The sequence below is a fragment of the Megascapheus bottae genome, chromosome 6 (assembly GCF_031878675.1).
Source record: "Megascapheus bottae isolate mThoBot1 chromosome 6, mThoBot2.hap1, whole genome shotgun sequence".
In the NCBI taxonomy this organism is placed as follows: domain Eukaryota; kingdom Metazoa; phylum Chordata; class Mammalia; order Rodentia; family Geomyidae; genus Megascapheus; species Megascapheus bottae.
In genome coordinates this window covers 54,252,688-54,277,586 of record NC_143514.1, presented here as the reverse complement: position 1 = coordinate 54,277,586, position 24,899 = coordinate 54,252,688, and the positions used below count along the sequence as shown (strand labels likewise).

The following is a 24,899-nucleotide window of genomic DNA, read 5'->3' as shown; positions in this document are numbered from 1 at the left end:
GTACATGATTAGCTATTATGCACTTCCTTTAAAAGCAAAAAGAATAATATAAAACAGTTTATTAAAATATAAGCTCCCAGACTTGGTTTAGCTCAGTTCTGTATGATCTGCTCTTATAATATACCTGATATAGATGCTCAACAAGTGTTACATGAATGAATCCGGCTTTTTGGTACCCGTCTATCATGCTTTTTATCACTTTACCTTTCTCTTCAATCCAGCAAAGAAAACTCAACAGATAAGATACATACAAGCCCAGAAATTGAGGGTGGTCTAGCAAGCCTATTATATAAAATTTTTTAAATAATAAAAAGAAATGTTACTTTTATTCATTGTTTAAAAATATTTGCCAATGGATTTCATTATAAACAACACTTTCCTAAGGGCTTTAGTATAACTTTTGAGCTATACATGGTTTTTCTTTTTTGAAATTGTATATATTTTTTTGGGGGGGGGGGTCATAGGCTTGAACTCTGGGCCTGGGCGCTGTCCCAGAGCTCTTTAGCTCAAGGCTATAGCGCTATCCTGGAGCCATAGCCCCACCTCCCATTTTCTAGTGGTTAATTGGAGATAAGAGTCTCATGGTCTTTAGTGCTGGGCAGACTTTGAACAGATCCTCCGATCTTGCCTCCTGAGTAGCTAGGATTATAGGTGGGAGCCACCACACCTGGCATACATAGTTTTTTATCCATATCTGACAGCAAGACCTATACTATTCAGTCTAAACTAATGCAATATGTATGAAATTTCCTTATACATTTTCAGTTGGGTTGTAAAGAAAACTGCTGGAATGCGTGCTATACTAAGGTAGTCAAACCTCCCAAGGGGTGGTGGTAGATGGTCTCTTATTTTCTTGAAATCTGTATGCATGAAGAAGAAGGTAGAAGTAGGAAAGGAAATAGGACAAACACATAAATAACCTGGGTTAGAATTATTAACTAGTAAATATAATAAAACTGACAAGCTCAGAGAACACTCTGGATGCTGAGGAGTTTATGAGCCAAGAGGGGATTATAATCATTATCTGATTTGGGCTTTTTAGGAGAGACAAGTCAAATAGAGGCACTTTTATTATATAAATGAGAGGAAGTGTAGCAAAGAAACAACTTATAGTTTCTAATTCATCTTCTTTCAACATGGAAACCAACTCACTGAAAATTTAATACGTTAACTCTTAAAAGAATTTCTCTAGCTCTTTTGATTTTTCTTTAAGGTTAGAAAAATGGTAATTTCTTGCATAGTCTTCAAATACAACATATATAATGACAATGGCAATTCTTCATATCTATATAGTATCTTTATAATTTCTAATAAACTTATATAAATATTATTTAACCCCTACTGAGTGCCAGTCCTGTACTGAGTACCAGTGTACCCCAAAGACTCTGCAGCTCTTAGTCTAGAGTAGAAGTGAGGTGTAGTCACAGTAATATACAGTGTGTCCAATGTTAGAACACAGAAATGCCCAAGCCGCGTGGTCCAATGTTAGAACACAGAAATGCCCAAGCCGCGTGCGCAGTGGCTCACACTTGTAATCCTAGCTACTCAGAAAGCTGAGCTCTGAGGTTTGAGGATCAAGGTTCAAAGCCAGCCTGGGCACAGAAAGACCTGAAACTCCTATCTTGAGCCTGGCTCAAGGGTAGGGTGGTAGCCTTGAGCTGAAGAGCACAGGGACATGCCCAGGGGTAGGGTGGTAGCCTTGAGCTGAAGAGCTCAGGGACAGCGCCCAGGCCAAGTTCAAGCCCCATGACCCACAAAAACAAACAAAACCACAGAAACGCCCAAAATATTTTGGTGGCAAATCCAAAAGGAAAACTAGAATGACAACTCCAAACCTGCTTCATTTAGCTGGCTAACCAAGGTAGGATGATGCTCAGTGATTGAAAGTTGGCCTCCTTGTTTAGGGTCTAACCCCTGCCATCTCCTGAATATATTCAGTGTAGAGACTGGCATTAAGTGCTCAAAAATATTCATTGACTGGCTGTCAGGCCTGCTACATATTCTACATCTTCCGAACCAAGAAATTCCATGACAATTAGCCAAGGTATAAATTATCTGGTATCCCATAAAATTGGCACAGAATGGCTGGCAAAAGGACCCCATAAATGGGAAAACTGAGCCATGTTTTTAAATGTATATACAATTGTTATATGTGATCACATCAAGGTGTGACATAAACCTAGGAAGACCAACTAATTAGGGAAAGTCGATCGCACAGACAGGTATGTTCAATGGTTATTTATGGGTAAATATTATTCTGAGACCTCTTTTCCAATTACCATTATTACTTACATGAAAAGAAACTTCTGGCCTTTCAGACACCCTATAATACTACAAAGACAACTAGCAGAAAAAAAAGTAGGCTACGAATCTCATTCTTCCTTGTACTATTCTGATTCAACCATTTGAAGTAACATGCAGGTCAGGATGATTCTGGAAGAATTGTGGCTTACCCAATCCCATTTTCTAAATCCAGAAACTAAAAGAAAACCAAAGTGAGCATTTCAACTACCTTTTTTTCCAAGTACTAGAGAGATATTATCAACACAATGAGGATTAGTTGTCCCTAGATCAGGTTTAGGACCTGAATAATGCAGGCAGCCAAGAGGAGAGCTGGGAAGGAAAGGTAGAATGTTGTGATCTTCTAGGCTTCAGATGGAAAGTAAGAACTCTTATTCTAGTTCCGGAGACATAACTCTTTACAACCTTGAGAAAGCTTATGGTTAGTTTTCTGATATACTAATGCTATTAAGATTAGGATATCTGAGGCCAGGAGTTTGGCCCAGTGGTAGAGTGCTTGCCTAGCATGTACAAAGACCCGGGTTCAATTCCTCGGTACCACATACACAGAAAAGATGGAAGTGGTGCTGTGGTTTAAGTGGTAGAGCACTAGCCTTGAGGAAAGCCCAAGGACAGTGCTCAGGCCCTGAGTTCTAGCTCTAAGACTGGTACACACAAAAAATTAATTAAATAATTAACTCTTGAAACCTAGAGACAAAAATGTCACTGTTAGCAAAGTAAGGTGGCTCGTACCCTACAATCCTAGCTACTCAGGAGGATGAGATCTGAGGATGGTGGTTCAAAGCCAGCCTGGGCACTAAAGTCCATGAGATTCTTATCTCCAATTACCCATCAGAAAACCAGAAGTGGCGCTGTGGCTCAAGGGTTAGAGCTGAAAATGAAAAGTTCAGGGACAGTGCCCAGGCCCAGAGATCAAGTCCCATTACTGCCAAAAAAAAAAAAATAAAAAAGTCACTGTTGCTAGAAAAGGAAAAAAATTAGTTAAATCCAATCAGATTGCTGTAAAACACACCTTTTCATCCAAAAATAGTCCCTTAAACAATAAACTTCACTCATGAGACAAAGTACTTCTGTCATTTGTACTATGTTCAAGGTAGGCACTGTTTGGATAATTACAAATCCTTCATAATATGCAGGTTACCCTAGAAATCACAAAAGTTTTCTATTAAAATGACAACATCAATAGGATTTAAAAGTTTTCCCATTAAAACAGACTGATAAACAAGCAAAATTAAAGATAGGAAAGAAATCTATTATTTCTTGCTCTATGCTTAAACACTGATAAACAGACAAACAAGCAAACAAAGCAACTACAGCTCTTCTGAAACTTTCACCAAGCTTCAGAATACTGACCCACACTGATACCAAAGAAAGTTCTGACCACTTGGAACAATGTACATAGGCTTCCTTGGGCACTGGAAATACTGATGCAATATGGAAAGTGGTTGTAAACACAAACAGAATCTGAATAAATTATAGAATCTTTTTATAATTCTGTTTTTGTTGTTGTTTTAAAGTGCTTTGGTTTGAACTCAGTGCCTGTGCTTGTTAGGCAGGCACTTTACTTTGTTTATGCCAAGGACAGCCTGGACTATAACCCTCTGATTTATGTTTCCCATACAGCTGAGACGACAAGAGCATGCCATCATTCTCAATTTCTATTGGTTGAGATAAGGTGTCTTGTACTTTTTGCCTGAACTGGTCTTGAACCTTGACCCTCCCAATCTCTACTTCCCAAGTAGCTAGGATTACACACATGATCTACCACACCCAGCCTTAAGCTTCCCATTTTTTTTCTTTTTTAGGAGCACAAAAATAATACCTACTCCTCTCCCAGTAGTGCAAAAAAATATATGTTTTATATAGATATGTAAATATACATATCAAAAATAATATTCATCTCAGAGGGATGCTTTGGGAATGATTGGTGACTTGGAACATATCCATAAATATTGGTCATCACTATTATTATTGCCTGTTCCTATGTTCCTGTGTGTTTCTCAAGAAATCTTTTAATAGACATTCTTTCTTAACTGGCCCTGTGAGACAGGGGGAAACAGCCCAGCACTGCTGTTGTCACTTTATACTTGGGAAAGGTTTAGGCTCTAGACTTCTGAAATGTAGCTCTCCTTTTCTGAAATCTAACTGTTTACTGAAGTATCACTTTTCAGATTCTAGCTGTTGTCTTGGTACATAAGGTCTGAATTTTGTTTATTGGTTTAAAAATAAGCGTTAACACCATTCAAGTTTATACCTCTCAGATAAGAGCATAAAAAAGCTGAATGGAATGTACAATTGCTTCACTCATGGGTGAACTCCTAGTTCTGCATAGGCCAATTTGTCCTAAAATCTGGAAAAGGTCCAAGATAATGCCCTGAAAAGGGTGACCACTTACTTGTTCTAAACTTTTCCTTGAGGGCATCGAGATCCTCCTTGAGAGCAACTTGCATCCACACCAAGCCAACACAGGCCACCACACAGGCCGCGAGGATGACAAAAGCACAGAGGGGATAACAGATCTTGCAGCAGCGTAAGTAGTCTCCTCTGTCAGAAGAACAAACTCAACCATAAGTGGGAAAGTGATTACTAAGGCAGTTTTATGAGAAATAGTACATGTTCCCTGTACTGCAATTATCTTTGTGAATGAATAGACAGTGAATTTACCAGGGGAGACAGAACTTATATTTAAAGAGTAACAGGATGAAAATTACTAAATAAAAAAAGACCTATAAAAAGTCTTTCTATTGGTTACAAAGTTTTCAAATTGCAAAAACCCAGGAAGTTCCTATGTTTGATGACAAACTCCTATGAGAGCTACAGATCACTGCCATCCTAATAATTTCAGGAGGTGGTCCTTGGAGAGAAGCTCAGTTAGGAAGTATAAAAATCAAGCCAGATGCAACAGTGCATGCTTATGATCCTAGCTACTTGGGAGGCTGAGGCAATCTACCTACATGCTGTCTCAAAATAAAAGTAAAAGAAAAAAATTAACAGGTTGGGGAAATTCACTAAGTGGTAGAGTATTAGCTTAGCATTAGACACTATTCAAGTCCCAGTATTACAGAGAAAAAAAAAATGTACAAAAAAGTGGTTCTGTGTAACTCTATAACTGCCTTCTTTTTTTTTTTTTTTGGCTTGAGCTCAGGGCCTGAGCACTGTCCTTGGACTTTCTCAAGGCTCTACCACTTGAGCCTCAGCACCACTTCTGGCTTTTTTTTTTTTTTTTTTTTTTGTATGTATGTGGTACCAAGGAATCGAACCCGGGTCTTCATGCATGCTAGGCAAGCACTTTAACCACTAGGCCAGACTCCCGGCCTATAACTGCCTTCTTTTTACCTACTTGTCTCTATCAAATATTTGCTCCCTCTAAAGACCACATTTCAGTTTACTGAAACTTTATAAACTTTTCAGTATATTTTATTCTAAATGGAATAAAAGAAATACGATCTGTAGATTTGAAGAATTTCAGTGCACTCTAACTTACTGGTTCAGAAGGAAGGAAAGAGAAGCAAGCTAGATTTCACATTAAACTCCACCCAGTCTTTAAGGTCTAAACTAATTTAGGAGGGTTAACTATTTCAGAATTGAAACTTCATCTTTCATACCTCAAATACAAGATTCCTTGTTAACTACCCAATCAGACTCTTCTTTAACAAAAAAAGGACACATTCAAGCATTTTAAACACATAAATACACAAAGGATATAAAAATCTTTGAGCACACCAATGTTCTGCTACATCCTAGTTTCCCCATCCTCAGCAGAACACTTTCCTCTTTTAGTGTGTTCTTACAGGGCATCCTGAGATTTCCTTTGGCTCTTTCTCAACACGAGAAAAGCTCACTACTTGATTTGTTTAGTGGTTATTCCAAGTAAAAAGTTTGGGAAAATGTTGCCCGTTTTGCTCCTTACCGCCTAGCTTTTCCAAGTTCATACTATATAGAGACATATATATATATATATATATATAATCTATCTATACATGGACATATACAGGCACATGTGCTCACACACATACATATGTGCCTAGTCACAAGGTCTGTACTTCTGTCTCTATTCTTAAGACTTATTACTCCCGGGGCTCCTGAGACAACCCCCAGACCTGTGTTCACCCTTCACCGAGTTATTCTTTCTGTACCTAAAGACTGACCTCTTAAAATCTTTGCTTTTTACTCAGGATCTGAACTGTTCAACTTATAACACCTTTCTCTTTTTGACTTCCAAGTTTTACGTCCTTTTTTCTTCCTAAGGACTTCCCTCCTCTTTACCATCTATTCCCCTATGAAGTGTAAGCTATCTTTGACCTCCACCGCTGCATCACTTACTTGACAAAGCGAGAACGACTTCCAACTACACCAAATTCCTCTTCCTCTTCTGAGCTGGACTCTGAGTCGGAATCAGGAGGCTCAGTGCGAAGCAAACGGTGGCTGCTTGGGCCTTTCTTGGGTTTCTTTTTGCGGCTGTCCGCGGCCAAGCCGATCAGTGCATTGAGCTCTTTGCGCTTTTTCATCTTCTTGTGTGGGGTGAGTGGAGCACCCACTCCTGAGCTGCCAGGTTCGTACCCGACCCCCAATTCTCTCGCTACCTTGGAGCTGCCTTCCAGGGTGGGAAATCCTGGGCCCGAGGCCTCTGATCACTCCCACCCAGAGGTGGGACTGACCAGATCCGCTGGGGACTGGAGAATGGGAGCCCAAAAGAAATTGGAACTCAGATGGGTAGGGGAAGTCACATAGAGATTGGTCAAGGAGCTGGTGATCCAAATGGATAAAACGCTGGGCATGGAGTGTCAGTTTAGGGTGAAAGGGGGCAACTTTTATTTTCTAAAGAGAAACTAAGCGTTAAGCCAGTTACCCCTGATAAGCGGCCAGTATTTGTAGGAGCTGGGGAAGGGCACACAGAGCAGGACTGTGGATCTCCGGGACGGGATTCGCAATGGAAAGCGAAAAGAAACTTGTTCGTGAACGGGAGGACAGGAGGAGACGCAGAGCACAGTGGGAACTCGCTGGTCCTTGGCCAGAGGTGGCGGCCTGAGGGGGCCTGGACGCCAGGAGAACGCTGAGGTCAGGGAAGCGGCTGGAGCTTGGGATGATGGCGTTCTCCGGCTCCCGTCCTGAGTTTGAAGGGAGCCTGGTTCGGAGCCGGTCCAGTGCCGGGGTAAACGCCAGCCCTGCGGTCTGGGCCGGCGGTGGGGGGGTGCGGCGCTGAAGGGGCGGCCGCCGCTCAGCGCGCCCGGAGCGCTCCAGCCGAGTGTGAGGTGTTCCGGCAATTTCGGCAACTCACGCGCGCCGCTCCCTCTCCAGCCGCGACTCTGGCCCCAGCTCCGGCCGCGGCTGCTCTCGACGCGAGGGTGGCGGCAGCGGCGGCCGCGGGATCCGGACCCGAGCCATCGCTCCGGCGGCAGCTCACTTCCCCTTTGGCTGCGGCCACCGGCACCGCCTGCCAGTAAGCCGCGTCCTTATTGGTCGGCCGTTGGGCGACGTCATGGCGAGGGAGTGCGAGAGGCGCCGGGGAGGCGGGGCGTTAAAGGGACCCAGACTCTGCTGAGGGCTGGGCTCCGCCTCCGTGCTTGGGAGGCCCCGCCCCCAGCAGAGCCGCCGAAGATTGGCAGCTCTTGGAAGAAAGGGGCGGGGCGGGGCGGGGCGGGGCGGGGAGGGGAATGAAATTTTATTTGCAGAGCTGCTCGATCTGCTCGGAAAACTCGACTGCTGCCTGGACCCGCTGTCAACCAGCCTAGAGGCTCCGCCTCTCTCACTTTTGTAGGCTCTTTATTAAAAGTTTAGGCGCGTTTTAAATTTATGACACGGCTGAACACATTCATTCATTTATTCATTCATTTACTCAGTACGTGATATTGAAGGTAGCATTTCAGGAGACCAGAGCAACCAACAATAATCACTGTCTTGCCTTCCTGAAGAGTAATTTTTATTTAGTAAATAGAAATAGAGGATGGCAGTCAAGTTTGAATTTCAGATAAACTGCAACTTATTTTAAGTGGCTCCCTGGCAACCTCTGGGTAGTCGTTCATTGTTTCTCTGAAATTCAACTTTAGTTGGGTTTCATCTACCTGCTTGCACTCCAGTGAAAGAGCAACCCACAAACATACTAAATGTGGGAAGGCAATGTGGTGATGAGGAAAATTGAAAGAGGATAAAATGTAAGGAGAAGGCTTCTGTGATTAGGGCACCTTGGATCAGAGTTCCTGATGGCATGAAGCATGAGCAGAGAGAGCTATGGCTTCAGGAAGGCCCAATCAACAAGAGCTGAGGCTGAGCTTAAAAAGCAAAGAGTGGAAATGAGGTCAGAGTCATCTGAGGCCAGATCTTGTAGGGTCTTAAGTAAACTGGAAAATCACTGGGGGCTTTAAGTGAAGAGAATACTTCAAATTCTTAGTTTTAAAAAACATCATCACTTGCCTACTGCGTGGAAAAAAAGAATAAGGAAAAGTGAAGAACACCAAGGCTTGTCTGTTCCAGGCCAGCTAGAGATGATGATGATGATGATGATGATGATGATGATGATGATGATGACAGGCCAGGGTGGCAGCAGTGGGGTGGGCAAATGTTCTGCATTCTTGTTCTTGTTCTTCAAGATTTTTAATTAGCATATATTAGTTGTCGGAGCAGTTTTTCACTGTGACATTCCATACATGTATTCAATGCACTTCCTCAACCTCTATCCCTCTGTCATTTTCCCATATCCTCTCCCCCTGTTTAAAACCATTTCAACATATTTCATTGTTCTAGTTTCATGCATGCATACAATTTACTAAGAGCATAGTCACCCTTGTTCACTATCTCCATTTATCCTCTCCGCTCCTGTCATCCCACCAACAGAGTCTGTTTTATTCTCTTGTCATTCATCTTTGTCTTATAAACTAATTGTACTAAGGGATTACACTATGGTATTTCATACCTGTATAAATTAGAAAAATCCCCTCTATTGCTATCTCTTTCCTCATGCTCTATTTATTGTTTAACGGCTTTCTCTGAGTCTTCTTACACCTTTTCCATACATTGACACAATGTATTTTGATATTATTCACTTTTCTGGATGCTTCTTGAAGACAGAACTAATAATATTGTTGGCGGATTAGTAAAAGGCACAAGAACTAAGAGGAGAGGAGCTATGGATGACCCAGAGACTTGGGGGTGGAACAAGCAGAACGTTGTCATTTACTGAGAGGAGGAAATTTGGGAGCAAGTTTGAGAAGCCAATTTAATATTCACTTGATGATATCTAATAGGCTGCTTGGTTTACCTCTTAGGACTTCTGGGTGGAGACTGGGGCCTAAGATATAAACTGTGGAGTTATCAGATATGAGTGAAGCAAAGTATATCGAGTAACCTGGAAGAAAGTCACTTCAAATTTTTTTATATTCCACATTCTTATTGTATTAATTCTATTGCCTCCATCAGGTATTCTTACCTGAAGTCAGGGCCTACGTCTGATTTGTTTTTAAATGTTTAGCTCACAAGTATGAACCTAATAATAATGACTGACCCAATAAATATGTAACAACTATGTAAGTGGTCAGTACTACATAGAGCTGTGTGGGTGAGTTTTGGAATCAAGAGACGTGGTATTAACACATACCTCTAAGACCAGCTCTATCTCTGCCGAAGCTGATTTCCTGAGTTCTAATTTTCCCTCTCTGTTCAATGGGGGAGGGGAGTGAGCACCCACTTCATAATACAAATGAGATGATCGTGACAGATGATTGATGCTTCAAGTCATAGTGTGGCAAGGTTGTTCCATTTTGTTGTTCCTTTGTGTTTGTAGAGTTGTGTTACCCAAATAGAGTAGCCATTAGCTCCATTGCCAACATAGAGTTACATTCAACATTTCTATTTGGCGTCATTAAAATGAGATACAAATCCTCCCCTCAGTATCAACGGCTCCTTTCCAAGCAGTCATAGATGAAGAGTGGCTGCCTGGCAGCACAGAATAATACAATCCCACTTTCACAGCTGGTTTTACTGGACGGCTCTGAACTAGTGCTTCTCTGGAGGACTGGGAATGGACAAGTGAGGTTCCTGATTTCAAGGACCATTTCACAGACACATGCTGTGGCCCCAAAAGCTGCAAGCCAGAGAGGTGGCTGGTCAAGGTGGGTGACCCTCCTTCGTGGTACATCCTTATCAAGGGCACCTAAGACTGAGGGCCCCAGAGGTGTGAGGAAGGGCCAAGGATGTGCCATCTAGTGGCAATGACTTCTGGTTAGCCAGACGCTGCCCTTTCTGCAGGTAGTGACTGGTTAGAGGGTTGCTGCTTCTGTTGGGTTTATCTCTGAATCTCTCTGCCTATTGGTCTCTGTTCTGGAAAACATGCCCCTCCTAGGTTGGGTAAACATCCCTCAGGATTCTGAGTCACCGTTTGAATATTACTGCCCTCTATTTCTTTTCTATTGTGAGCTTTTGGTTACTTACCTCTCTGTTTTCTTCCCTCAAACCAGGGCTCTCAAGGCCAGGGATGAGATTAATACTCCCCAGCCACCCACACCAGAGCTCCTCTTCTGAGAGGTATGCTGCTCTCCTGTCTGTAAAATGGGGATATATAACATTCTTTGGCTGGCCTTCTGCTCAGTGTTGTCTGGGAGAAGGAGTGGCACGAAAATGCCATATATGTCATGATGTATGTTGCAGAGTAGGTGATTATCATCTCCTGAATGCTTCTGGCATGCTGGGTGAAGGAAGGGCAAAGGTGATTTCATTGTGCTCAGAATAACATCTGGTGTGAATGGCAAAGCCAAATTTTGAGATCTGAGCTACATAAGGAGACTCTACGTAGTGCATTCATGTGGGAAAAAGGAGACACCGGGTGTGTAGCTATCCCAGGGCTGACACTGTCTAGATACCTTAGGTCTTTTTTTTCCTCCACCAAATAATTATGAAGAGGAAAAGGGGGAGCAGGGGCAAAGTTTATTTGAAAGTGGGTAAAGCCAGGAAAACAGAGGAAGGCCTCAGCTACTGACATGTTGGTCCCATCACCCAAGAAGGAGTGTGAGGGAGAACTGAGGATAGGGGAGGAGAAGAGGAGGGAGGAGAGAAGAAGGGGGAAGAGGGGAGACTCGAGGGTCCAGATTTCTCAGTGTAAGAGGGTGAGAAGTGGGGTTTGAAAATCAGTAGTCTGGTGTAGTGTTCATGAGATCTCCCTTTTAAAACCCTTCTGAGCTAGTCTCAGCTGTTCAGGCACCTTGTTGGGTCACTGCCCACTTAGTACCAAGGGGAAGTGTGCCTGTGTCCTGGAGTCTGTTCCAGGGTCAGGGGCATTGCTTCTTTCAGGGCTTATCTCCATTCCCCAGAATCTCCCAGGAAGAGGAGGGGCATTATCTCCACTGGGCTTCAGTCTCTCCCGATCTGTAGTGTCCTTCTCTTTTTGCCTCTTCCCTCTCCCTCCTTCAGGGTTGGTCATGGCCAGAAGTTGGATGCAGGTGTCCTAATATATGGGCTGAAGCTCATTAATATCTTGGAATCCTTTTTCTGGACTTCAAATGTTGTACTTGGTAGCTGTATGATTGTGGGTAGATTACTAAGCGGTTTGGAGCTCAGTGTTTGCTTTTGTAAAGTGGTAGTCAGTAGTGGCTATCCAATTTATGGAGACAAGTTCAAAAACCAGGAAGAGACTTTTCTATTTTCATTTCTTCTGTGATTATTTTTAAGAAAAGAAATAGCCAAAGGAGCAGCAAAAAAGACAGTGAGGGTCAGGAGTTTGGCTTAGTGGTAGAGTACTTGCCTAGCATGCACAATGATCCAGGTTTGATTCCTCGGTACCGAGAGAGAGAGAGAGAGAGAGAGAGAGAGAGAGAGAGAGAGAGAGAGAGAGAGAGAGAGAGAGAGAGAGAGAGAGAGAGAGAGACTCTCCTTGTACAAGGAGTCAGTCCAGGAGCCAGCAGTCTCACTCCCTTGGCCTCTCTCTATATATATATACATAGTCCCTTGCCTCTTTGCACTTAGGGCACGCTCTTGGTCTGATTGGTTGAGGGGTAGACATGTGTTGCAGGGAGTTTCTCCATGATTGGTTCCCTTATCTCCTGTGCATCTTTCTCAGCCACTCTCCCCAATCTGTAGGAACTAGTTTCCATTGCCATCTTTTTCCTAGCTGAAGTGACCTAACTTCCCTTCCCTATCATGTTGTTTATTCCTTCATCAATGTTGTGCTTCTTTGGGCCTGGCAGTCCTGAGTTCACACTATTGCAGGGGTGTAGAACCCTGTCCCTTCTCCATGTGCCTGCATCTAGACCCAAAACCAGAGGGCTCCTGCCTCCTGGGGAGGAGAACAACAGGCATCTCAGAGCCTACTTCAGAGAGGAGAGGTGGGAGGTGACAAGAGGCAGGACCATGTGCCAGCTGAGGCTCCGAATATCCACTGTATGTTCTGTTGTTCCATGAGACATATCATGTAAAACACAAATTCAGAGATACAGTTATTCAGACTTTTTTTAAAAACCAGTCCTGGGTGTTGAACTCAGGGCCTGGGCACTGTCCTTGAGCTTTCTCAAGGCTAGCATTCTACCACTTGAGCCACAGCACCACTTTCAGCTTTTTTTTGTATGTGGTACTGAGGAATTGAAATCAGGGCTTCATGTATGCAAGACAAGCACTCTGCCACTAGGCCACCTTCCCAGCCCAGATCTCAGATTTTTGAGATGAATAGTATGGAACACTAAACCTCAAGTGTGGAGTGTTCATCTGAGCAGGAGTCTGTGTGCATCTGTGCTGTCACATACCTGTCAAGCTAGTCCTGATAGAACCTAGCTGTACAAAAACAAAGTAGTAAGTGCTCAATAAATATCAACTACTTGCTACTGTGATAATAAATTATTACTATGACTTCTTATACATTTATTAAATGTGATTTTGACATCCGTTTACTTAATAGGAAGTATAGATAGCTTCCAAGCCAAAAGCTGATGACTCATCCCTGTAATCCTCAAAGACTGATCTAGCCCTGGAATGTGGCCTAGTGGTAAAGTGCTCACCTAGCATACAAGAAGTTCTGGGTTCAATTCCTTGGTCCCACATACACAGAAAAGCTGGAACTTGTGCTGTGGCTTAAGTGGTAGAGTGCTAGCCTTGAGAAAATTCAAGGACAGCGCTCTGGCCCTGCATTCAAGCCCCAGGATTGGCTAAATAAATAAATAAATAAATAAGTAGAAGACGAGATCTGAGGGTTGTGGTTCGAAGCCAGTCTGGGCAGAAAAGTCTGTGAGACTCTATCAGCAAAGTCAGAAATAGAGCATGGCTTAAGTGGTGGAGCACTAGTCTTGAGTGAAAGGTCCTGAGTTCAAACTCCAGTACACACACACACACACACACACACACACACACACACACACACGCTGCTTCCATTTGCTATGAGATTCCTCTTTGACTTTACCTTTCAATATTTTGCTATATTTGAAGGAGGAGGAAGGGACAGAACTAAATATGTTTTAACACTTACATATCAGATGTATATGTGCCAGGCCTGGGGTTTGAACTCAGGGCCCGGACACTGTCCTTGAGCTTTCTCAAGGCTAGAGCTCTACCACTTGAGCCACAGCACTACTTCTGGCTTTTTCTGTATATGTGGTACCAAGGAATTGAACCCAAGGCTTCATGCATGCTAGGCAAGCACTCTACCACTAGGCCACACTCCTGGCCCTCTAAAGAGTTTTTATAGGCATTTTTCTTCATCTTGGTGGTCCCATTGGTCTGTTAATCCTGAGTGAGTCTATACTTGTTTGTGAATGAATCCCTGTGTGCTGTCCCAAGTATACCAGTAATACTCAGACCCTGCCCTGTAAACACTCCCAGGAAGCAGACAATGCCAGCCCCGCCACCTCCAGGTGAGTACCACAGGTATACAGCTGCAGGTGGGGATAGGGAGTAGGCCAGTAGTGACCAGGCTTTATTTTAGGACAAGAATAATAATCCTTAGAGCAAAAAACCTATAACGGGGCCCCCAACCTACCTGCACTGTTCTCAGTTTGTGCCCTCAACTCCTGCTCCTGAGCTAGAAAGGAGGCTATAAATGGCCAAGAAAAAGCCCTGGGGCAGCAGCGCTCTTCACTCAACATCTGTGTGATCTTAAGGCAAATTATTCTTTCCTCTGAGCTTGTTTCTGCCTCTAGGTTAGAACTAACAATGTTCACACTCTGGCTGTGCCTGTGGCAAGGACTTAAATGATAGGCATTACAGTGTTTCTAGAGGATTGCTAAGTGCCTTACTGTAGACTGGGAGACCAGGAAACAGACCTCAGAGAAATCCCATTTGAAAAGAAAACAGCACAGGCTGGGAAGGAGATTAGATCCATTAGATCCCAAAAAGAGGGCTTTTCTACTAGAGGGAGTACATAGGTGTGTGTGTGTGTGTGTGTGTGTGTGTGTGTGTGTGTGTGTGCAACAAGCCTGGAATCAGAATGGATTAGGCCATGAGAACAACCCTAAGTAAGACTACCTGGGATTCTTGAGTTCTTCTCTTGTGGAAAAAGAGTTGTGTGTCTTAGGTAACTGCTGTTCTGTATGATTTCAGCCTCTTTACCAGGGAAGAATAAAATGGGGTAGGGAGAGACAGGTTTAGCCATGCACTGCCCTCTTCTGGTTTCCTGAGCAGCAGCACTTCTTAGGGACTGTAATTCACTCAATGATCACTCATATCTGAGCTCTGTACAGCAGAGATAGACAGCATCATATTTTTTCTGATTGTGTATGTGTGTGTGTGTGTGCATGCGTGTGCATGTAGTTAAAGAGAACAATAAGAATGTTCAATGTCATGATGCAAAATGTAGAAAAGATATAGATGGCATTAGAGAAGTTTTCAAATGGTGATTGTCTTTTACTAAAAATCCTGTATTCATTTATTTATTCAGCACCTAATGTATTCTGTATCCTAATCTTTTTGGAGCTACAGAAGAGAAGAATTGGACACAGATACCCTGCCTGCTTTCATACATTCTAAAATGAAGGGAAATAATAAGTAAGAGACACACAATTGATATAAATATTAAGGGAAAGAAGGGAAAGAATGAAGCAGGCCAGGGAGTATTGTGGGGATGTTTCTTTGGTACTGGGGAATCAAACCTAGTTACACTTGCTAGGCAAGCACTTTGCCACTGAGCTACCTTGCAGCTACCTTGCAGCCCTTGATCACTTAAGCTTTCTGCCTGAAGGAACTTTCTGGCCTATCTGAACGGGGACATATATATAATTTTGGGGGGGGGGGTCATGGGGCTTGAACTCTGGGCCTGGGTCCTGTCCCCAGCTCAAGGCTACCGCCCTATGCCCTACCCCTAGAGTCTCAGCATGACTTCTCTACTTATTGGAGATAAGAGTCTCATGTTCTTTAGTGCCTTGATCCTCAGATCTCATCTCCTGAGTAGCTAGGACTACAAATGTGGGCTATCATACCCTGCTCCCGCACAGGGATATTTTTCTTTTTTCTGTTTGTCCATCCTGGGGTTTGAATTCTGGTCCTGGGCACTGTCCCTGAGCTCCTTTTGCTGAAGGCTCGCACTCTGCTACTTCCAGTGTTTTGGAAGACAAGAGTCTCACAAACTTTCCTGTCCAGGCTGGCTTCCAACTGTGATCTTGATCTTTAAATCTCAGTCTCCTGAGTAGCCAGAATTACAGGCTTGAGCCATTGGCTCCTGCGTCAGAGGGATCTCTTGTGTTGAAGATAGACATTGGCATCTGGAAAACTGAGACACTAGAACTTTTGGAAATGAATACTAGATATAAAAAAGATATTAACAATAAAAAAAGAGCTCCCCAAATCTATGTAATGGTCTCCTTTGAGTCCATGGCTATGGGAAATTACTTAGATTCAGCTTCCCCACTTCAGAAGGAGGCAGAGTTGGAGTTGAACTCAGATTTAATTCCTAATGTTTTCTTTTAATTACTATTCTTCATTGCTTCTCCAATGAAAGGATGAGTGAATTGGTGTGAAGAAGGATTAGAGTATTTCCCTCAGTTTCTATGAGGCTGGAGCTGCCAGAAAAGGGTTAAGAGGTTGTAACACCACCTCCTCAGTACTCAGAAGGCTGAGAACTGGAACCTGGAAATGTAAAGACAGGCAAGGCAAGATAAATGTACAAGTTATAACTAACTATACTCAATGATTTCTAAGTCACCGTTGATTGGCTCCTATGACACTTGAGACAATGGGAATAATATGAATGCATTACAGCTGCTATTTCTCACTGCTCCCTAGCTATAGGGAGTTATTATTATGGACACAAATTATGTCTTATGTTAATGATTGTAACCACAAGATAGGTTGACACCTTGTTTTCAGAATGTAACCTATAGTAACCTTCCCTGTACTGACCTGAGTAAATAAACTCACTTATGGGAGCTTGGGTTCAGAGGCCAGTGATTGCTGGACCCCCTGGTACCCCACTTTCTTATCCTCTGTCTCCTTTCTTATTTCTTCAACTTTGATCTCCCACCATGCAACACTTAAGAAGATCTCTTTTTTTTTTCTGATAAGTGTGATCACAGGAGAGTGATTCTGGTTATTCCAGGATATGGTAGAAGTCTCCCTGTCAACAAGGCAAGGTCCACTTTACATTTCCTGTTCCCCAGATGTCCTTGACAGCTGTGTTATACTAGGGTCAACATAGAGGCTGCTATCCTAGGACAGCTATTACCTATTCAGGCAGTTTAAGAGGTGAGCTAGGCTATTTGCTTAGGTTCAAGGAGTGACAGGGAGTTGAGTATTCATGGATCAAATGGTTCCTACTGCCTCAGTTACAGACTTGGCAGCAGAGGCCTATAAACCTTCAGCCTACTTATTCTCAGGAGGCAATTCCTTAAGGATGAGCCCTAGGCGCCTAGCTTCAGGGCCATGACAGAGACTAGCCCCACCTAGGATTAGTGAGTCTGGTCTAGAGCCTCAGGGGTATATCAGGGGTAAGAAGAAATGTTTCCTCATCTATGGCAACATTGTTCTCTACTGCTATGGAAGGACAGCTAAAATTCATTTCAGAAGTTCTGAAATATTTCTGGGGCGGGGGAGATAATTACATTTCATACCTAAGCTAGATACCTCATAAGCATTATAGTAATACTCATTTGCCCTAGAAGTGAAAAGCAAAACAACAAAACAAAACAAATGGTTACTGTGGCTATCAGAACTTCATTTCATGAAACTCATTGAGTCCCATAAGGCATTGTAAATAAGAGTGACTTGAATTTCCAATTCCTTTGTTAAGTAAAACTGGTGAACGCTGCATATATTATAATCTACCCTATCTGAAGATTCATAATGATGTGAGATAATGAAGGCTCTGAGATATTGTTCAGCAAAACTCAATTTTTTAAATATCCAGTTCTCTAAGTTTCATTATGGAGCTCATTTCTCCAAGAATATATCTTTCAAAAAATATCATTTTTTTGGTGGCCCTAGCAATTGAACCTAGGGCCCTATGCATGCTAGGCAAGTACTATATTATTGAACTATATCTCTAGTCCTTAAAAAAGTCTGTTTCGGGGCTGGGAGTTTGGCCTAGTGGTAGAGTGCTTGCCTAGCATGCATGAAGACCTGGGTTCGATTCCTCGGTACCACATTCGTAGAAAAAAAAAGCCAGAAGTGGTGCTGAGGCTCAAGAGGTGGCTAGCCCTGAGAAAGTCCAAGGACAGTGCTCAGGCCCCGAGCTTAAAAAAAAGTCTGTTTGGAGACAAGGTCTTGCTAAATTGCCCAAGTCCATCTCAAACTTTCTGTTTAGCCTTGAAATTGTAACCGTTCTGCCTCAGTCTCCCAAGCAGCTGGGATTATAGGTGTGTACCACCATGCCCATCTAAGAAACTGGTGTTTCGGAAAATATTCGTATAGTTTACCTCATCAGACATTTTCTTGATCATAACTTCAAAGGAAGATCTAAGTATATAATTCCCCTCCCCGCCCTGAAAGTTTGTTCCTGCCTGTCTGTTTGAACCTTTGGATTCTCTGTCAATGTCCATGTGCACAGAGGCTTTGGCAAGTTTGGGGCTCCATGGCCCCTGAGGCTAGGCCTCCAGGAAAAGTTCTCCTGTTTGAAATCCATCTGTGGTGATCTATTAAATTTAGTGAAGTTAAATAACGTAAAGCTTTGGAGGTGAGGGTAATTGGGAAGGCCAATAGGAGTTGGCTCAGAAAATCCAGTCTTAGGATAAAGTACAACAGAGTTTAGAGAAACTCACCCAAATCGGATGCTGTGTGTATTTGTGGCCAACTGTGGTTTCACCTGGTTTGCTCTAGCTACCATTTTCCACATTTCCATTTCCTGCTTTGGAGGTGATGTGTTTGAGGAGCAGAAAAGGTTCCTCAAAAGAGATTGGAGACCACCAGGTCCTTTTAAGACTTGTCATCTGACCTTTAGAGCTGAAGCATGAAGGGCCTTTGAGAGGTGAAACACTGAAAGATGAAACATTAGAACAGGATGACAAACATCAGGCCTCTCCATTGCTCCCCCGAGGACACACACCCACCTCAAGTGTGACTGTCCTTGGAATTCCTCAGGGCAGAGCCAGCTCCTTAGTTTTTCCTGGGGTACTTAATACCCAGAATGGTGGGCAAAGGAAATCAAAAGTGTTTGGTCACTAACATTTGTGGGGTACCATTCAGATTTTTCCATGATACTCTGTAAGTATAATCTCATTCAGGCTTCACAGGGAGTCTGGGAAAAATGGCAGGGATTATCATCAAGGAAACAGGCTCAGAGATGTGAAGAATTGTTTGTAGTTTCATACTGTTGTTGAGTGGTACTCTGCACATACTCTCAGTGTGCGTGTGTGTGTGTGTGTGTGTGTGTGTGCGCGCGCGCGCGTGCGCGCGCGCCCGCGCCTGTGAATTCCTAGTCTGGGTATGAGGATGATTCCTAGTCTGGCATCGTTTTTTGCCAGTGACATTGACCCCTTTTGGCCAGTAGAGGGAAGCACTGAAATACAGAAACTTGTAAAGCTTAGGTCTGGTTTATGCTCATCCTTACCAGACATGATCAGAGCTTCAACTGAGTTCTGGACAAATAACAATGGTAGCTGTTTACCAAACACCTATTTCATACTGAATAATTATAGTGTGTATTATTTTAGACTTTAACTTTGCATGGCTGGGTGATTGGCACCATTTCCAGATGGAAACTGTCTCAGAGATTAAGTCATTTGCCTGAGGCCATGGATTTGGTAAATGGTTTTCCTGGTGTTTGAACCAGGTTTTCTGCTTTCTAAGGATTGTTTGTAGGCACAGGACAAATACTGGTTGAGTGAACTTGTGGAATGAAGTCAGGTAAGGGTCTTCCTCTCTTCTAGCCAACTTATACCCCTTCCCATATTTTCATTCCCCTTTCCCTCCTCGCACCCCCTCCCAATCCTGTTTTCCCCTTTCCCTTCCCTATTTCAAATAAACGTATGTACAATGTACTAGGCAACAAAGATACAGTGACCACATGAGATTAATCATAAGGGAAAAAAGAGAAGAGAAATAATTTCACACAGTACATTAAGAACAACAGTCACAAAGATAAACCTCTTGTTTCCATATCCTAGAGTTCATTCTGTTTGGTCTCATTCTGTATGACCATATGTACATAGCTTTTGAGCTATAGTGGCCTGCAAGTTTTTTATTTATCTGCCAGAATCCAGATCTGATTGTGATCTGATTTACGTGATTGTAAAATCATGTTGAGGTGGTGGGACCAGAAGAAAAGAGGGTGAAAAAAAAGGGTGATGGGGATGAACATGATTACAGTAATATATATATATATATAAAATATACATATAATACATAGTATATGTGGCACACATATGGCATAATGAAACCCACTACAATAGTTATAAGGTGTGGAGGGGAGATGGGACAGAGGTTAAGCAAAAGTAATGTGAATGGGATGAATTTGACCAAAGGACATTGCATGCATATCTGTACATACCACAGTGAAACCCATTTGCACCATTACATTATGCTAATAAAAACAAGAATTTAACTGACTGCAAAGACCTGCAGGGCTAACAACCAGAGTGGGGATTGAGAAGGGGGAGGGAGAGGTGGCAAAGAGCACACATAGAGCTCTAAAGACTTTTCCTGCTTAGTTCACTCCTATCCTATAGCTAATGTCCATTAAAAAGTTACCTCTTTATTTTATTTTCCTCACCCAAAGAACATTCTGTTCCTGAAAATACTTCCACCTTCTTCCTGGTCCAACTGGCTGACATTATAGATGACCACTTGAAACAATACTCACCCCATTTCTGTTACATAATGATGAAATTGCATAACTAGAGCACAGCTCTAGAGGAGAGCCCTGGAGACCAGGGACAGAGACCGGAGAGGGGGTGGTTGTGAGAGTGGGTTGCAGAAGGCTTCCTGGAGGAAGTGGCATTTTCACAGAGGAGAGCAGTCCAGGTGTCGATTGTTCTGGATATGGTGAGCTGAACACGAGGATGCACTGCAGAGGGTAATGGGAGGCCCTAAGTTGATCTCAGGAGGCAGCTGTTCCAGGCATGGGAAACAAAGTGTTTGAATTCCATCCCAAGAGGAAGAGGTATGAGCCCACTATGCAGGGTAGTGCCATAGTTTAAATAGTTTTTGTTCTGTACCGTCTCTTGGTGTTTACCCATTCCATTCTATCCACCTCAGGTACCCAGCCCTATTATTCTCTTCCTTATACGGGAAGGATTTGTCACTGTACTCAGACTTGTGCCCTGCCTCCGTCCCCTTACTTCTTGCATCTTCTCACACCTTCAGTGCAGCCTCCCTGGACTTCCAGGCTTCTGAACATTCCCTTTTCCCTCCATATCAAACACCTTGTTTTTCCTTCACTGGGAACATCTCTCTTAGGCCTCTCTGTATCTGGCATATTTTAATCATTATCCAGGTCTTAACTCTGTTGCTACCTCGACTTATCATATCCAGGTCTCTAGAATGAACTAAAACACTTCAGCCTAATTTAAAAAAAAATCTTCTCAGGCCAATTCGCTGAAATTGCAGGTGATGGCTTAAAAACAACACTATTCTCCTTTCTGTTACATAATCATGAGATTGTATAGCTAAAGCTGTGATAGACACTAGCTCAGGAAACCCTGGGACAGGGATTAGGGAGAGACTAGGTGTAGTGGTGACCTGAACACCTTTGATCAGAAATTTTGCTGATCTGTGTCTCCACTAGTATTGCAAAGGAGATCTAAGCCTGACCTGTGAGGTTTAGTTCAAAATGGCAGAAGGCTGAGTTACTCCCTAGAGTAACTCCCTAGGCTCCTTTTGGCAAGTAGATTTGGCCTCATTCCCAGTCTCTGAAATCTGTTTCTGATTCAAAGCTGTAAGTACAAAATATAATAGGATTACTGGACAAGTAATTAGGCAGCCACAGTGAGAGTGTGGGAGAGGCTCAAATCTCATACTAGTTTCTGTGCACCCAGATCCTGTTTCAATATCAAATGACCTGGGTCCTAAGTAGCATTGATTTGCTCTTTCTTCCTCTTGAGCCTTGGTTTGCTTACCAATGCCAATTGTTATAAGAAGCATGGAGATATCCTTCCATTTAAAATGAAAAGGTTGGGTCAGGTCAACTGTCTCTGAGATCTGCATAAATACATACCATAGGTGCTCTGGTAGTGTACAGGTAATGCTAACCTCATCTTTATGCTTATGGATCATGCAGTCCAGAGAGGGTGCATATACACTCAGATGGCCCACTCACACTTGGATGTGTCCTCATACTTTGGTTACCCACACTTAATCAGATGGATTACTCATACTCTGATGTACAACTCACTCTTACTCAGCTGGCCCACTCACACTTGGATGGCCCCCTCACCTTTGTGTGGTTCATTCCCATTAAGATAGTCTACTCACACTTGTCTGGCTTATTGGCACTCAGATGGCCCATTCACACTTGGATAACCTACTCAGACTCACACAGCTCCCTCATACTGAAATGGCCCACTTACAATCAGATGGCTTTACACTCAGATGATCCACTCACACTGAGATGATTCATTTACACTTAGGTGGATCACTAATATTCAAGTGGATTGCTCACACTCAGATGTCCCACTCACACTCAGTGGTTGTAGCATCATGGTACAGGGGAAATGAGAGGTTTTGTTTTCAGGCTTACCTTTGCAAGTATTGGCTGAGTCACCTTGGATTACAGTATGTATCTCTCTGAGCCTCCGTTTTACCTTTGGTAAAATAGGGATGAAGCTTCCTGGTTTGGGAGAGTGTGTTTTGGTAAATGAAAAAAGAATCTAAAGAACTTGGTGCTCCAGAGGTCATTATGAGGACTGTGGGATTTCAAGATGGAAGTATTCATTCTGCTTGGTGTGGAGATACACTAAAGGACTTTCTAGGCTCCATCTTAAGATGGAGCGCTTAAGGGAAAGCCTTAGAGGCACTATAGATGGAACTTCTGAGGATTTTGTCACAAGTCACAGGACCACAAAACTACAACAGAATGCAAATTCTTAGCAACCCAAGAAATTTTCTCCAAAATAGATTATTTTTCAGGTCATAAAAGAAGTCATGGCAAATTCAAGAAAATTGAAATAGATTTTATATTTTATACTGCAACAGAATAAAACTAAAAATCAACAGCAAGAGAAAATATAGAGGATATACAGATATATGGAGACTAAACAATGGAATTTCAATGATCATTGTCCTTGTCACTGAAGAAATGGGTGAGGTGTAATAAAAATTCCAGAAGAAAATGAAAATATGACATACCAGAATGTGAGATCCAATAAAAGAATCCCTATTAGGGATGTTTATAGCTGTAAATACCTACATTTAAGAATTAAGAGAGATCTTAACTAGTATTACTATGTGCCTCAAGGTCTTAGAAAAAATAAACCAATCTTAATATTAGTAGAAGGAAAGAAAATCATAAAGATTAGTGCTGAAATCAGAGAAATGGAAACTAAAGGTACAGTACAAAGATCAGTGAAGCAAAGAACACTGTGTTCCTTAATGAACATAGATGCAAAAATTTCAATAAAACATTAACAAATCGAATTCAGTAATACTTTAAAAAATTCTATGTCATGATTAACTTGGTTGTATTTCTGGAACACATGCAAATTCATAACTGTAACAGCCTATAAATAAAAGCAAAGACAAGTGTCCAATAATTATCTCAATAGCTAAGAAAGAAATCATTTGCAGATGGTATGATTGTACACTCAAAAGATCCTAATGATTTCCATAAGCAGACTTTTAGATCTGGTAAACACTTTCAGCCAGTTAGTTGGATGCAAAAACCAATATATAAAAATTAGTAGCTTTCCTATGCATCAACAATGAACTTACCAGTAACAAAGTAAGTAAAACAGTCTGATTAACAATAACCTCAAACAATATCTATGTATGCATTTAACCAAAGATTTCAAGGAACTCTATAATGAAAACTACAAGGCTTGAAAGAGATAAATTGTGGAACACTAGAAGGTGGAAGGACCTCCCTTATTTACAGATTGGTAGAATATTGTTAAAATGGCTATATTACCAGAAGTGATATACAAATTCAATCTAATCCCCACAAAAATCCCAATGATATTCTTCACAGAAACAGAACAAAAATCTTACAATTCATATGGAAGCACAAAAGACTATGAATATCAGAAGCAATCCTGAGCAGAAAGAACAATTGTGGAGGTACCATAAAAGCTTATACTACAAAGCTGTAGTAACAAACCAGCATTGAATTGAAGCAAAAGCAGACAGGCAGCACTGTGGAACATAATTTCCAGAAAAAGTCCAAGTGGTTACTACAGAAGGGCCAAAATCATACAATGGAGAAAAGGTAGACTCTTTAACAAATGGCACAGTGCAACCTGGATATCTACATGTAAAAGATTCAAACTACATTCCGGTCTCACTTTATTTATTTATTTTTGTTTTGTTTTTGTTTTTGTTTTTGTCAGTCCGGGGCTTGAGCTCAGAGCCTGAGCACTGTCCTTGGACTTTCTCAAGGCTAGAGCTCTACCACTTGAGCCTCACCACTACTTCCGGCTTTTTTCTATATATGTGGTATCAAGGAATCGAACCCGGGTCTTCGTGCATGCTAGGCAAGCACTTTAACCACTAGGCCAAACTCCAGGCCCCCTGGTCTCACTTTATATAAAGATAAACTCATAATAGATCAAAGACCTCAACAAAAACCTGGAATCTTTGAACTAGAGGAAACTATAATCATGTTGTAGGCATAGGCAATGACTTTCTGAATATGACCCCAGTAGCTCAGGAATTAAGAGAAAAAATGGGCAGATTGCATTGTATCAAGAGACACAGTCAACAGAGTGAAGATATAGGCTAAAAATGGATGGAAATATTTGCCAGCTATTCATCTGACAAGGAAATGATGTCCAGAATAAATGAAGAACTCAAAAAATGAAACAAACAACAAGGAATACAGACAATGCGTGGCCAAATGGCTGAACAGACGGTTTTCAAAGCAAGTACAAATGTCCAATAAATTACATGAAAAAAATGTTCCACATCTGGAGTCCTCATTTACTTTTTCATAATGTGTCTTGTTGAAGGGGCGCAGAGAAATGCGAATTCAAACTACTCTGAGATTCCATCTCATTAAGTCTTAATGGTTTTCACTAGGCAAACAAACACCAACAAATGCTGATAATGATATC

At 42.2% G+C, this 24,899-nt stretch overlaps 1 protein-coding gene across 1 annotated transcript in view; it reads right to left on the bottom strand.

Annotated features, from left to right (window-relative positions):
* Positions 1–7,699, bottom strand: part of Efcab14 (EF-hand calcium binding domain 14) — a 36,378-nt gene extending 28,679 nt beyond the window's left edge. Inside the window, exons 1-2 of the mRNA XM_090334917.1 lie at positions 6,625–7,699; positions 4,697–4,845 (exon numbers count right to left, since the gene is read on the bottom strand). Of these exons, the coding sequence (XP_090191043.1) occupies positions 4,697–4,845; positions 6,625–6,809 (334 nt within the window). The 5' untranslated portion in view covers positions 6,810–7,699. The remainder of the gene's footprint in view (positions 1–4,696; positions 4,846–6,624) is intronic.
* Between the last annotated feature and the right edge of the window lie 17,200 nt (positions 7,700–24,899).